Genomic DNA, 15,529 nt, shown 5'->3' with positions numbered 1-15,529 from the left:
TTTGTAGGGCTTTTTGGAAGATAACCCAAGTGTAGCCTCACTGAAAAATTGAAGGATTAAAGATAGGGAAAGAGGGAATGAACTAGACCTTTCTCCAATTCAGAAGAGTTCTTCATCCAGGCATAATGCCTTGGGAGGTTGTGAATAATTATTTGTTGAATGAATCTATATGTAATATGAGTTAAGCCAGAAGTGATGACTCTCTGCTTCAGTTTTTAGGGAGTGGCATAAAATGTATCAGTTGCTTCACAACAGATTCTTAGAATAAGAAAAGTTGTTATGGAGGTTTCCAGAAATAAAGCTGGGAGGAGCCAGGTTACCTACAGGGAAGGGGCCTCCCTTTCATACTTGCTCTCCAAGGGCTGAAGAAGATCATAGACATATGTGACACCCAGCCTATTACTGTTACCTGAAGAGTCGTGTTGCCATGGGCCAGACTTGGCTTGCCTGTTTTCTAACTTCTTCTCTTCCATACTCTCCTTTCTTTACTGGTTAAAATTCTCTTTAGGACCTTATGTAGCTTTAGGAAAGGAAGATGTTGTGTAATTGAAAGAAATGAACTTTATTTGGGCTCAAAGCAAAAAAGCCTGGTAAAGGCTGTTTCCAGAAGAACTTCTACTCAGAACTTGGAAAATTTTGCATTCTCATGCTTCTGTTGCATATATATCATCACATACTTGTTTTCCAGACTGTAAAATAAGCTAATGATATTTTGGATACACATTTTTTAATAGTTTGGGTTCTTGAAATTATTTTTAAAATCTATTTAAGGCCCTACTCAGTAAAAGATACTATGGTTGTGAGCTACCTTGTTTTCTGTATATTTGTTAATATAGTAGAGGTCAACTTTTCTCAGTAAGTTTATTACCTGTTACTGGATTAATCTAGTTTTAAATAGGTGAACATTTTTAACCTAGTGCTTATATAAAGTTCTTGTATTTTAATAGAATATAGTCGGTTCTCATTATTTAGAGTAGTTGTGTTCTATACATGCATCACGAACACTGAATTATCAAATACTCAAAGATTGCTTCTAGGGGATACAGAGAGTTAGGTTCCTACAAGCCTCCGATCACATTTTCATCAACCAGTCAATACATAAGCTTGTTTTATGTGTGTTTGTATTTAAAGACCCCTCATTTAATGTAGACAATTGATTCATTACCATTGAACTCATGGCCAACAGCACTATAATTCATGCCTGAGCATAGCTTATAACGTTCTCTCCGTAAGACACATCACAGCCTTCTTGCATCCAAGAATAGACCGTGCTTCAGCACTATGCTTGGGAGCTGTTTTACACAGTGAAAACACCAACAAAAAGCACAGTATTATGAAATGCATGGTGCCAAATAGATCACACAAAGGACACTTGTTTATAGTATGGGAGCTGAAATAAGGCAGAGTGTTGCCTTGATCAACCTCAGATGGAAGCATGCATGTCAGGCGATTGCATCTTTCCACTACAAAAGACTAAGAAGGTACCTCAAGTACTGATTTTGGAGTTACAAATACATTTTAGTGAGTAGACAGATTCGTCACATAATGAGAATGGACTATAATTGTTTTAAAGAAGCTTATGATTGAATACTTACAGTATTCAAATATGGAACAATGTTTCTATCGTCTTGGGAGATGTGGGAGTTTTGGGGTAAGTGGAGTCATCCTCACAGATTTCATGTTCTGTTGTCCAGTGCAATAAAATGACTGCTTTCAATCTGTCATTTTATTTTCTGCCTGATAGGGAACAACCCATCTTCAGCACTCGAGCTCACGTCTTCCAGATTGACCCAAACACAAAGAAGAACTGGGTACCCACCAGCAAGCATGCAGTTACTGTGTCTTATTTCTATGACAGCACAAGAAATGTGTATAGGATAATCAGTTTAGATGGCTCAAAGGTAAGTTATATTCTCTTTAAATGATCTTGCTCTTTTGCTTTTTATAGTAGAGCACCTTCTGTTTTATTTGGGGAATTTTCATCTTTATTAAGATACAATATTTCCTTTTGAGTTTTAAAAACTTCAAAAGGCCAAAATTGATCATTTTTAGCAACACTTTTTGTCTTTTTATCTTCTAAATTACTTGGATTGACCACCTTATTTATATTGAGTTACATTCCAAAATATTCTACAAATTTTAGGTTAGTTTATTCGATATATATTCATTGCATATCTATTACATGTCAGGCACTATGCTAGTTGCTAGGAATATAGTGGTAAACAGAATGGACAATTTCTACACTGTTGGAGCTTACAGTCTAGTGAGGAGCTAGAATTCTTTTCAGATACACTTTTGTAGATTATTCAGTAATTCTAAGTCCCTAAATGGTATGAAGTCTGGTCAGTGTCAGCATTAAAGCTGACATCCCTTACTCTGAAGGGAAGCATGTGGACAAGACCTAAGTTTTTATTTTTAGGAGAGGCAAATAGTATAATGTTTAAGAGCACGGACTGCCTGGGTTCATATCTTAGCTCTGCCATCTACTAAGTTTTTGACTTCTGGCAAATTACTTCTCTGAGCCTCATTATTCTTAGTAAGGATTAAGTGAGTTAATATCTGCATAGCACTTTGATCATTGTCTTATAGATAGTATGCTTTTCAAAGGGGGGGAAATGCCATTTTTTATCAATGAATTTTGAATAAGTAATACCAAACATCAGATTCTGGATAAAATGTGTATAGAAGGACAAGGGTTTCATTCTTCTCCTTCACGTTTTTTTAAAGCCATGAGGCCTTTGAACTTGCAGAAATTTTAGCAGGTCAGCCCAGGGTCTGAGAGCACACACTCTAGACCTAGACTCTCTGGTTTGAATTTTTGCTCTCCTGCTTCCTAGCCATGTGACCTAGATCGAGCAAGATAGTTCATGTCTTGACACCTTAATTTTCTCATCTGTAAAAAGGAACTAATAAAAATACCTACATCATTACGCCATGGGATTCATGTGAAGATTAAGTAATTTATGCAAAAACACGTAAAGGGTGTATAGTAACCACTATAAAAACACTGCTCTTGTTATCATTGTTAATATTTTTAGGCTATTAGGTATTGCCTAGTGGTTTGGGGAAACAAAAGATAATTTAATGCTCAACTTTCAGTTCATTTTCTCTTGTGCTCACTGCTTATCTCCTTAACTAGATTACAGAACCCCAGGGGCTATTTGCCCCTTATCTTCTACTTAAGTGACTAGTACGTATTTATTAGAATAATTGATTCTCTTTCATTTTTACTTGGAGGATTTAAAGGACTTGAGAAATACTAATAGTTAATTTCTATAAAACTTCTTTAATGAAGAATAAGTTTGTCATATTTTGTAACTATTTAGTGACATCAACAGGTATTAATTGTTGTGATCTCAGCCACTAGAATATTAATTTCTTTCTTTTCCCTGACTGGAACTTTCAGTTCTCTATAATCTGTATTTCCCTCTTGGCCCAAACCACAGATAAGATGGAGTTTTATCAGATGGGAGACTTAAATAGAATAAAGTTCAACTGAAGTATTCCCATGTCCCATGTGATTAAATAACTCTCATGTGTCCTTCCTTCTGAGGCGATAGGAACTATTGCTTCTGGCCTCCATTCTTGAGTATACTTTGCAGCTTGTAAACTTTACACTCTTAAATAGCTCTTGTGAACAAGTTTTTATTTATTTTAACAAAATCTACCCTCTGTAGCAGTTATGATTTCTATCACATGTTCCATTTTCTAGTTAACTTTTTAAAAACTGATGCTGGTAACTACTGCAGTACCCTGCAGGCAGAGTTGTTTTTTTGGTAAGCAATAGTGTAAGCAGAGTGGCTTACTTGTGGCTAAATGAGTGTTTTCTCCTCCCCGCCCCACTTCTATTTCTGCACTGCGTGATGAGTTGGAAAGCCCTTAGGTGCCCCTGATTAGAAAATGTCCATTTGTTCTCATTTAATGCCCTTACTGTGCATGTAAAGTTTGTTTAAAGGCTTTCTAATCATGCTGCAGAGACATCAGCATGGCCGAGGGCCAAGATAAGGGCACTACATGATCTGTAATGACACAGCATTTCTACCTGTTTTCCTTGAAAGGATGGGAACTCTGGGATTGAGAGAAAATTTATTTTAAAGAATTAAGATTTTCCTTTTAAGTGGATTCATCTTCAAAAAATTCAAACCATTCTATTCAAAGAATTCTAATGAATAATTTTTTTAAGTTTTTTTGGGGGGCAGGATGGAGCAGAGAGAGAGAGTGGGGGGGAGGGAGAAAATCCCAAGGAGGCTCCCTGCTGTCAGCACAGAGCCTGATGTAGGGGTCAAACCCATGAACCATGAGATCATGACCTGAGCCAAAACAGAGTTGGACACTTAACTGACTGACCCACCCAAGCATCCTATGAATAATGTTTTTTAAGTGTGGGATCGTCTTTCATTTTAAAGTTTTTCTTCAGTGATTAAAGAATCCCTAAACAAGTAATCCCCAAGACAAGTGGAGGCAAGGAAAGGTTCAAAATGGGGATTAAAATGGGACTCTTAACCTTAAAAGCATCAAGAAGTTCATTTGAAAGAGCTGAAAGTGAAGGTCTGTGACCTACAGCAAATGGGTCATTTTTCTTACATGTTTTCTTACAGGTTTTCTTATAAAACCTATTGCTACCTCACTTTTTGAGAGTTACTGAGATCCCATGTAAAATGCCCTTCTCTCCTTGAAAACACTTAGATCTCAGCTCACAAGCACCCTCCTCTGGGAACACTCAAGGACCGCCAAATCTAACCTAGTACCTGCCAGTCCTTGCCTTCTAGACTCCCTCTCTCTATCAGATGCTGGTCTTACAGGCTTCGCAGCACATAACACTCTGAAATTACATTAGTCAATTACTTACGTATATGTTAATTGACTGACTGTTCTTGGTTTAGAATGTAATCCACAGTTACATTACCGTTCAGTGTTACATTTCAACTCTCTAGAATTGTGCTTGGCATTTAATAGGTACTCAGCAAAAAAAAGTTGCATAACCAAATGATTCCATAACCAGATTCCTTACCTTTTGTTATATTTTGTTATTAACCATTTGTTAATATATCCTTTTCCATTGAGTCTTTTCATTTCATGACTACCTGCAATTTAGAGTACTTTGTTAGCCACATTTTACAGAATCTAAAATGACACGCTAGGAAAAGCAGCTTTTGAACTGAAGGGTAAGGAGGTTTGAGTATGAGTATTTAAATTTTGTCACAGATAAAAATGCTTAATCAAGGGTAAGGGCTCTCATAGAACTACAGATAACACATCTGCTTTTGCGACAGAAAGCAAGGGGCCAGCTACTCTTACTATCTTCTTTAGTAGGACAGGTGTCATACATTTATTATAACTTCATCAATACATGCATACTCATAAGTATTTATATTTGTACTGTTCACGTGTTCAATAGATTTTGCTTTGTTCTGAAAATGCTTGATTTTCATTCTACATTTGGTAGTTCACCAAAAAAACTGCTTATGAATTTGGTAACATGTTTATTTCTATTATTACTGGAATCACTTTGTAATCTGAATTTTGGAGGGCATTAACTCACTAACTTAACTGATTATATACTTTTATAGTACTGTCAGTGGGAAGGTACTTCTCTTAATATGATACACAGTAATAGTTGGAATTTATTATGGTGTTCACCAAAATCAATATTTAATAGCACCAAAATAGTAATTTTGTAAGAAACTATGTGTTAAATAGAAATGATAGTGAATCTCAGTATCATGAATTTATACCACTTTGTGGGAAAAGAAGTAAAGTATATATTTAGGGGTTGTTTTTCCCTTGAGTAAACTCATTAGAAATCCTTTGTTTTTTTATAGAAGTAAATAGTCCTGTGTTTAAATGCCTGTTTGCTAACTTTTGGCTTGTAACTCATATTTATTTTATTTTTTAGGCAATAATTAATAGCACCATCACCCCAAACATGACATTTACTAAAACATCTCAGAAGTTTGGCCAGTGGGCCGATAGCCGGGCAAACACTGTTTACGGACTGGGATTCTCCTCTGAGCATCATCTTTCAAAAGTAAGTCAACTCATTAGATTACGTGGAAGTCTTCATCTTCAAATCATAGGTCTTAAATATATAATAGCAAATGAAAAGTGTTAAATATAGGAGAAATTTAATACTCTAGAACAATTATAGTGATTTTAAAGCAAGAAGTGAGAGATCATTGGATTTCACTGTCAATTGGGAAATAATTTATACACATTAAAAACGGTCACCATTGATAGAGAAGTATTTGGGTGGTTAACTCTCTGTATGATAGTTCACATAACAGTTGGGGATTATCACTTCTGAATGGACTTTGCCCAGGGATTAGCACCCTTAGTGGAGATGGTCTGCAAGAAGGTAAACAGCAAGCTCTTCTGAATTGTGAAAACGTAAGCTGATAGTGATACAGATTTCAGCTTTTTGACATGACAGCAGACACTTAAGAATTACTTTGTTTAGGGAAAACGGTGCTTTCTCTGAGAATTACTTCAAACTCTGTAATATAGTACAGAGTGGTGAGATCTAACAAACACATGAAGAGTTCCTGCAAGATACTGACCAAGTGAATGACTGTGGCCAGAAAGGCCAACAAAATACAGAACATCACCAGGCTAATTACTGGAAATAACAGAGTTGTCCCGCGTACCAGCAGCAGCTTGCAGTGTTTATACCAGCAGTGCCTTGTGGGTGTCATCCACAAAGACTAAGGCAAAGGAAACTGTCTCAGGATAAGATACTGATGAAGGAGATGAGGAGTACTCACTTGGCTCGTCAGATTTTATGCTCACCAGACCCAAAGATTTATTCTTTGAACTTCTCTATTTGAAGTGTTCAATTAAAAGGATAACCCTACCTTTCACAATAATTTGATGCCTTTTGGGAGTTACAAATGTTCAGCTTCAGGGTCATCAGACTCTTGTAGGTATACACTGTTTATGTTTACACTGTAAGCTATTCATTACAGAAATCATTCTGATGCTTAAAAATAAGTTCTTTTTAAAAATAATCTTACATTTTTGTGAATATTTATTGACTCGGTATAGTTAGATCAATAATTGAAGTAATCTTTGCTTCCATTTTTTTTGGTTGTAGACATTACTTAACATGGTTGTTTTCAAATATTTTTATTACCTTTAATATAAATTACAGTTTAGGGTCCAATTTTAAGGCTATTTTAACTTTCGCCTTCATGATTATAAGTCCATTCTCTGTAGTATGATGAAAATGAAAAAGTGTTACTGATTTGTTTTCTGTTACACCCATCTTACTCTATAAATTCATTTCTTGGACTGTGGTAAAGGTATGAGTTCTAGATTCAAAGTATTTCAACATGGCAGGGACACAGGTATCCAGCTGAGCATTGCCCCTCCGGAAATAATCCCCTTAGGAAATTACACATTTGTTCTAATAATTTTGCCATTACTCAGATGGAACCTTTTTGGAACTTCCTTTTGGAATTGTCTATTAAAGTGTAGAGCAAAAAAAGTTGATATATTACCCTTGCTAAATTTCTTGACAGGAACTAAATTGTGGATTAATTTCTCAAATAAACTTGTATGAAATGATTTTTGGGCATAAGTAATTTTGACTGCAAATTGAGTTTTTGTCACATCTTTGAGGTTACTGGGCAGCTAGCTAATGTGGCAAAGTAATAGCTTATTAAATGCTGTCAGTTATACTGTATCCTTTCATTTGATCTTTTTTTTCTGAGAATGGCTTTTATATTTCAAGAATTTTTCCTCTTTAAAGTTAACATATACTTTTGACCAACCTACTGATAGTGATTCCTAGTATTTTGAGGGAGAATCTACATTAAATAAACTAGACTTGGCTCCAGGAATTATTCACTGGACTTGGCTCCAAGAGTTGGTGATCGGTCTCTTCATAATGTTTTTGTCCAGAGATGACAAAATTATGATTTATTTTCCATGCTACCTTAAAGACCATTGTTGCTGCTTTATAGACTATAGGGGATCCCAAGGAGTTTATAATCTTTGACATAAATGAAGCAAGCATGTAATTATTCTGGCTTATTTTATCATTAAAAACCGTAAGTGAATCAAAGCATTATAAGGGTTTTAGAAAGTCTGAAGGCAATTCTAGACAAGGATCTCTGAAAATAAGAGAGAGTAGCAGTATTGAGAGAAATGTTTGGTCTGTAGGGTTGTTGTATGAGGAAAATTGCAACCGTGCTTGGATTGTTAGAGTGCTTACTAAGTTGTATTTTGTTACCATGGAAACGCAAACCTATAAAAATTAACAGTAGTGTGAGCCTTTATGAAGTTGAAAGAGTTTTAAACATTAACTATGTTGGAATGCTAGATGAGTGTAAGAAAAACTGTGTTCTACTTCAGATTACATTGAGATAAATATGGTTTCCTTTTTATTCCATTTACACAAGTGTGAATGAGACCCTTTTAGCTTTGTGTTCAGATTACTTGAACAGAATACCTCCTTACTTGAAAAAGGAGTAGTAATATACATTCAGTTCCCTGATCTACAAGTTACAGGTGACAACTTTAATGTAAGAAGGAAAGTTGTAATGAAAACTTAAATTTTAGCCTTCTTCCAAATGTCCAAGGCAGGTTAGAGTACAATGACCTTTCCTTCCCAAGTTTTCCTTCTCAATATCAAAATGAAATCAGGGTTGGCTTATGGGGTTTGAGTAGGGAACCATAATTTCATATTTTAATTACCAGCTCTAGCTGGTGCTTTAAGTTGCATAGAGATTTTTGACTTTTTAATTTGATTATTGTGTAGCCTTAACTTACTCTGAGAATAATGTAGACTAGTTTCCACTTCCAAAGCAGTAATAGATAATCTTTGTGGCTCTGACATTTCTAGATTACTATGGATTTGTAGGAATTAGCATTTTATGTAACATAGTTTGTTGTTGTTGTTACCAATTTTAAAGACCTTTGTGGAGTTTGTGTTATTCCTCTCTGCTGTTGTACATTAGCTGTTTAAAAATCTTTGGAAATGAAGTTTTAGTAATGCCATTTAGCGATAATAGTAAATGTTGCCATTTATATTGTTGAAAATAAAAAGCCTCACATAATATGAGAGTTTATGTTCCAGTAAAATTTAAAAGCACACTCCAAATACCGAGATGTTTATGAGTAAATACCTAAAAGATTCATTTTTTTCCCTGTGATAAACAAAGTATGCTAATCTTTACTGATTCCACTCCCATCCTATACTCTGCACCTTGGTCTTAGTAAACTGTATCTGAACACTGAGGAAGAGACGTAGGTAAACTAGCTGACCTCAAGTTCTAAGTTAGTTATCATGATGTCTTTGACTGCAGTTTGTCCAAGGAGTTTGTAGTGTACAGATAAGTGTTTGGTATTAGATTTCTTTTTCCTTCATTTTCGTATTACACCTATAATTGATTTGATGGCTACGTCGCTTGTGTTAAGAGTCAGTTATTCAGCAATTGAAAGAAAACCAAGGTAAAAGTGGGCAGTGAGACCTGTTTTTATTTTATTTGGTTAATGTATATAGTCTTTATACATTCAGTTCGCAGAAAAGTTTCAGGAATTTAAAGAAGCTGCTCGACTAGCAAAGGAGAAATCACAAGAAAAGATGGAACTTACCAGTACACCTTCACAGGTGGGTATTTAATTTCTATTCCTATTTTTGAGCCTTACTCATTTCCGATGGTATCCTTTATGCCAGGGTTACATTTGGGAAAACAATGGCAAATTTAAGGTAATTTCCAAAGTGGACATAGAATATGCCCTTCACTTAATCTGTAATAGTGGAGAAAGGTGGTTTTTTCCTGTATGCCAATGCCTGCAAGAATCTGGGGAGGAAATGAGTTTAATAATTATAATTCAGATTTTTTGATGTGCATATAACTTTAAAACAATCATGTGTAAAAAGCATAGATTGGCCTAATGTTTTATGTTCTGTGATGGTCAATCACAAGAGGAGACACAGGAGAGGCTCAGGAAAATGAGTTTATTGTATTCACAGGTCTTAGAAAAAGGCGGCATAGCATACATCTGAGGGGCACATAGGGAAGCCTCAGGGTGGTCAGGAGGCAGAAAGAAGGAGTATGGGAAAAGCTGAGGCTAGAGCTATATTGGAGTTTCCTTGGGAATGGCAGGGCAGGGTAGACGGTTTATTTGGCTTGTTGAATAATTTCTGTAGGCTCTAAACTTATAGGGTATTCCCTTGTTGCCTGGTATCTGGCTCTGGGATGATTAAGGCAGAGGAATTTTGCATCCTGGGTGTGTGGGCCTGATGAAGGAGGTATAGCTCTGCGTTGGTTAGTTTGCATATCAAAGGCATGCCCCCATCTTACCTCCTTGCTCTAAGAATTGGCTAGCCAGAAAGGTTTTTTTTTTTAAGATGTCAAAATGTCAAATACATAGAAAATTTAAAAAAAAATCTGTTTTATTTGATTTTAGTCTATTTTCCTTGATTTTAAGTGTAATTAAATCTGACAGTTGGGACATCTTTATACTTAGTACTGAGACCCAAACAATTTTCCTTTAACAATTGATTTAATACTGTGACTTGCCCATCATAATCTTCCTTCATTTGGAAATTAATTAGATCTCCGAGTTAAGTTCCTTAAATACTCCTATTTCAGTACTTTCACAGAGGTTTTAATGTACATGGTATGATTCAACTTTTTTAATAGGCTTTTCTAAAATTAATTTTCAGGGATGCCTAGGTGGTTCAACCAGTTAATGTCCACCTCTTGATTTTAGATCAGGTTTTGATCTCACAGTTCGTGAGTGCCAGACCCATGTCCAGCTCTGTGCTGAAAGCATGGAGCCTGCTTGGAATTCACTCTCCCTCTCTCTATGTCCCTCCCCCCACCTCAAAAATAAATAAAATAAAATAAATTTTTATTTAAATTTGTGCCCTAAGTGTAGAGTTCAGGTTTGGGCTGGGTTCTTGTCTATAGCAGTTGTTTTTGAAGCATACTCAGGAGTTTACATGAAAAGGAAAAATCAGATGTTATAAATGTTTCTCTGGAATATTGTCAGTAGTAGCAGATTTACATAAAACTTGAGAAAGTAAATCGGAGTTGCCTGGGAATTTAGCGACTAGCCATTTTTGAAATTTTTTTGCTCTTCACCTTCCACCTCACACCTGGCACCCGACTGGGTTTTGATAAACCCTACTGGTATAAAGAGTTGGATGGGTTTTTTTGTTTTTGTTTTGTTTTGTTTTGTTTTGTTTTGTTTATACAGAAAAAGAGAGCTCTGTTAACTATGCTTAAAGTACATATTTCCTCATAGATTAAAGGTGTGCCAAGGCTCCATTGTACCTCCTCAACATTTGCATTGACCTGGAATAACATGAATGATCATTTTGAAACTTGCGTTGAATCTCTCTTCCCTAAGTGCTACAGAAGTTAGAGTATACTTTTCATAAAAACCTATTTAAAGTTTAGTACCAATACATGTTGGGAACTCCAGGTCCTTAGGTGAATGATTCTAGCATTGTAAGAGGATATTACAGCACATGCAGTTAGAGAATAAGCAAAGGACTCCAATAAAATTACAATTGATTACACTTGGCCGTTGTACTTAGTTCTTGTTTCTCTGATCATAACATGTCTTTATTTAATTGGCCATGAGCAAGTTGCTGGTAAGATATCTGCCCCTCTTTGGTGGTAGGAATGTCTTTAAGCCTTCAGTTTCATCAAAAGAGTATATCTAAGATGTTTATATATGGAAAATACTATGAAATAGAAGGACTAAAAAAGATTTTAAGTTCATCAGTATTTGAGAGCCAGAATACACTGACCTTAAGTTGTCTTTTCAAAACATTTGAAGTCTGGTTGCTAATTTGATGTACAAAGCAGAGTAATATTTTAAAAAAATATACTTCTTTTCATTTCCATTTCCTCCCCCTCCTTTTTGTGACATTCTCTTACATATGTCATTAATATCTCTGTTTTACTTTGAAATATATGACTGCTGGCCACTCTGATTATACTCATCTGGAGAGTAGAGTTTGATTCTCCCTGATTTAACCTAACCTGCTAAATTAACACTCTGCCTGAAGAATAGACTACTACTCAGGAATTAAGGGGATCAAGAAGTTAAATGGAATAATTGATAGTGGTAGTCACTCAGTTGGTCATAGCTCTTGAAAAGTATGGGTTTTCAAGTCAGACAAACTTGTACATAATTTTTTTTTTTTTGTCACTATATGATCTTGGGAAAATGGCTTCACCTAGGTCTGTTCATACATGTGTAACATGGCAATTACATACTTACACTACATACATACACTACATACATACACTACAGGATTGTTGGAGAGGATAAATATGATAATGGCAATGTCTAATGATAATGGCACTAATGTAGGTTTTATAGCCTGTCTTTTTTTAATCTGGGCTCCAGCCCTTATTAGTTTTTGTTTTTTGTTTTTGTTTTTTTTAATTTAGGCAAGTTATTTTTTTTAATAAATAAAATGAGAATAACAGTATCTCCTAAAACTAATATAATACTGTATGTTAATTATACTGGAATTAAAATTAAAAACTTGATGGAAAAAAAAGAAACAGTATCTCCTTGGAGGGTTGTTGTGAGAATTAAATGAGGATTACAAAGTGCTTGTTATATAGTAAGTGCTTAAGTGCTAACAGCTGTTATTGGTGATGTGGCCTGCATCAGAGTATCCTGGAAAACTTATCAGAACACAAAATGCTGAGTCCTACTCCTGGCATGTCTGATTTAGTACGGCTGAGATGGGGCCTGAGAATTTACGTTTCTGATGACAGCATTCCAGGAGATGTGATGTGGGGACCACACTTGGAGAAGCAGTGCTGTAGACAAACTATTCCTTATCCCTAAGGGCATGTGATGAAGAGAGTCGGGCATTTAGAGCCGAGTTAGCTGCTTCCCCATTCTTAAATTCTTGGGCTAAGTTTGTACACTTGATAGAATGTGTGGTCATGTCAGATAGTCTTTATGTTGTCTTTATCAGGAAAACATCTCCAGGAATAAGTTGAATCATGTATTTGTTGTTAGTCTGTTTCATGTCCTTCTTTAAATAACAGACATTAATTTAGAACTTCTCCTCTTTTGGAGATCTTCTCTTCTTGTGTTTCCATGGGAATCTTTTAATAATCTTGACATAAAATCAAGAGTGATGATTGGCTTTAAAAGGGGCTACATAATCAAAATAATGCAATTTTTTCTTCACTGGAGTTTAGAAAAAAATAAGTTTTAGCTGACAGTTCACTAAGACTTTTAAATGGAGTGAAATATTAATGCATTAGTTGTTTGTAGTCAAACAAAAGTTAGGTTCCCCCTCCCCATATAAATTGTCAGGTTGTATAGTATTAGATATGTTGTAGCCTCTTAATGTATATTTAGACTAGCTTTTTTCCTCAGATTTTTAAAAATTCACTTTATAGAAAAAGTAGAATATGTCTGCATGTGTATATTCAAAGAAGGAACAAAGTTTCTTTAGCTTTGTTATAAATACCATAATTTTTTAATGTTCATTTTAATGGTAAATTGTATTTACTCAAATGAGGCACTGTTTTTTTGTAACTGATTGTTAGTATCTCTGTGACTAGCTATTTGATCTTCTACAAGTCACTTGACCTGCCTGGGTAGTACTTAAATCTGTAAGGTCAGAGGTTTGAATTATATGATCTCTTTGGACATTTCAAGTATAATAAATCTCAAATACTTCAGATTTTCTTAAAAAAGGATGTTACTTGCTATACATGGATTTTTTTTTGAAAGGTGGTCTGTATTAGCCAAGTGTTACTACTATGAACTGTATTAGTTACATATCTAGCATACAAATATGACATTGGAATTAGCGAGTGCCTATAAATTAATGCGATAATTTCTTACTGTCACATAACAAAAGTGGTTTTACTGAGCCAGATAGCTCAAAACAATCTCAGGAAAGGTTCACTACAATTCTCTGGATATTATGGTTTGCTGTCCAAAGTAAGGACAGTGGACTTAAGAGTTTCTAATCCTGTTACTTGCCTCAGTGGAGTATTTATCCATTTCTCTATTGGGTTTACCTCCTAGGTGTTTGCAGTGAGAATAGAGAGGAGGAAATAGATATGACAATGGTGAAATTGACCGAACTTGGAGGAAATACAGCAGTTGAAGGAATGGTGAGGGAGGCTGATAAAACAGGAGCTGGATGTTTTTGAAACTTCTATTGTTGTTTTGTAGCATGAACTTCAGAAGATTTCCACTTCACATACTGAATCTGTATCCTAATTGAGCATCAGGGGATGTGTCCTGTATGTAGTTAGATATTTTGAATTGGAGCAAAGTCTCAAGAGTCATCAACAAGTGAGTATAGTTAAAGCTATAGGAGAGAATGACATCATCCAGAAAGAAAGTAGAATGCAAAGATAGGGGAAGACAGGGTCAAAAATTGTCATTTGAAGATTGTCACTTAAATTGAGGAAGATACAGGAAAAGACACTGAAAAGTGGTAGGAAATGAGCCAGCAGGAAATGTTAGCACAGAAGTCAAGAGAAGAGCATTTTCGGTTGAAGGCGATGATTTGGCAGTGTCAGAGGGGGGTTCCAGTAGGATGAAACTTAAGAGTACTTTAAACCTAACTGGAGTTCATTGGTAATTACAGGTGGACTGTTGGTGAAGAAAGGACAATGCGAAGTAGTTTCTAGAATTAAAGAAAGTAGAATTGGTGACTTTAAGGTATTCTTGAGATGGAAATGTTTGATAGTGAGAATAAGGTCACAAATACTTGTTTCTTTTCTATGAGGAGAATTAGAGTCAACATGATAATCTCTGGAGGATGTGAAGCTAAGAATATTTCTTTTATGTATGTGTGGGAGTGATTTGAATATGTTTTTAAATGTAAGGAAGGAGTCAGTAAAGGACAAAGAGAAGAATAGAAAGAATGGATCATTGATGGAGCATTGTGCAGGGGAAGGTAATGTAAGCGAGGAGGTTAGAGACAAATGAGCCACTTCTTCATCTGAGACAGGAGGGAAGGATAAAAATGAATTCAGATACAAGTAGGAGGAAGACCGAGGAAACCCATGCCAGTTTATTTCTATTTTCTCTGGATGGAAGAGTTGGGTCATTCACTGAGAGGAAGGACAGCTTGAAGAGAGAGGAGGCTTGAACACAGATTTGGAACAGCTGTTAGGTAAAGTAAAAAAGAAGAGTCCAGTGGGAGTAGTAAGTAAAATTAAAGCTTATTCAGTATTTCAAGAGCATAACTGAAGTCAGAGCTCAGGATTATTTTCATGACACTAATCAGCATACCTAACAGTATTTTCTCTCAGCACTTGATAGCTTGGGCACGTAAGAATAGAGAATGATGGTTCAGTTGATGGGAAATTGGAAATTGGCAAGATAGTTATTGTGGAAGGTAAAGGAATCCCCCAAATTGGGATGATGCTAGTGAGAATATCATTAAGGTGATTGGCCTTCTTGTTTAGGCTGAGTGTAGAGAGATTGCACCTCACAAAGTAGGATAATTGCAGAGGGCCAGAAGACACCAGGTTAAAGAGCAGGTTAGGTTGAGAGGATAGGAGGTTGTACA

General features: G+C 35.6%; 1 protein-coding gene across 1 annotated transcript in view; it reads left to right on the top strand.

Moving 5' to 3' along the window:
* The window catches only part of HOMER1 (homer scaffold protein 1), a 133,192-nt gene that overhangs the window by 45,786 nt on the left and 71,877 nt on the right, over positions 1-15,529 (top strand). The window contains exons 2-4 of the mRNA XM_047070328.1: positions 1,745-1,901; positions 5,897-6,028; positions 9,518-9,610. Coding sequence (XP_046926284.1) covers positions 1,745-1,901; positions 5,897-6,028; positions 9,518-9,610 — 382 coding nt within the window. The remainder of the gene's footprint in view (positions 1-1,744; positions 1,902-5,896; positions 6,029-9,517; positions 9,611-15,529) is intronic.

This window comes from Lynx rufus, unplaced genomic scaffold (assembly GCF_022079265.1).
Source record: "Lynx rufus isolate CCGP_SWC_20201006 ecotype Redwood Valley unplaced genomic scaffold, mLynRuf1.p SCAF_1, whole genome shotgun sequence".
Lineage (NCBI taxonomy): Eukaryota > Metazoa > Chordata > Mammalia > Carnivora > Felidae > Lynx > Lynx rufus.
The sequence above is the reverse complement of the archived record's forward strand: the minus strand, read 5'-3'. Positions and strand labels throughout refer to the sequence as shown.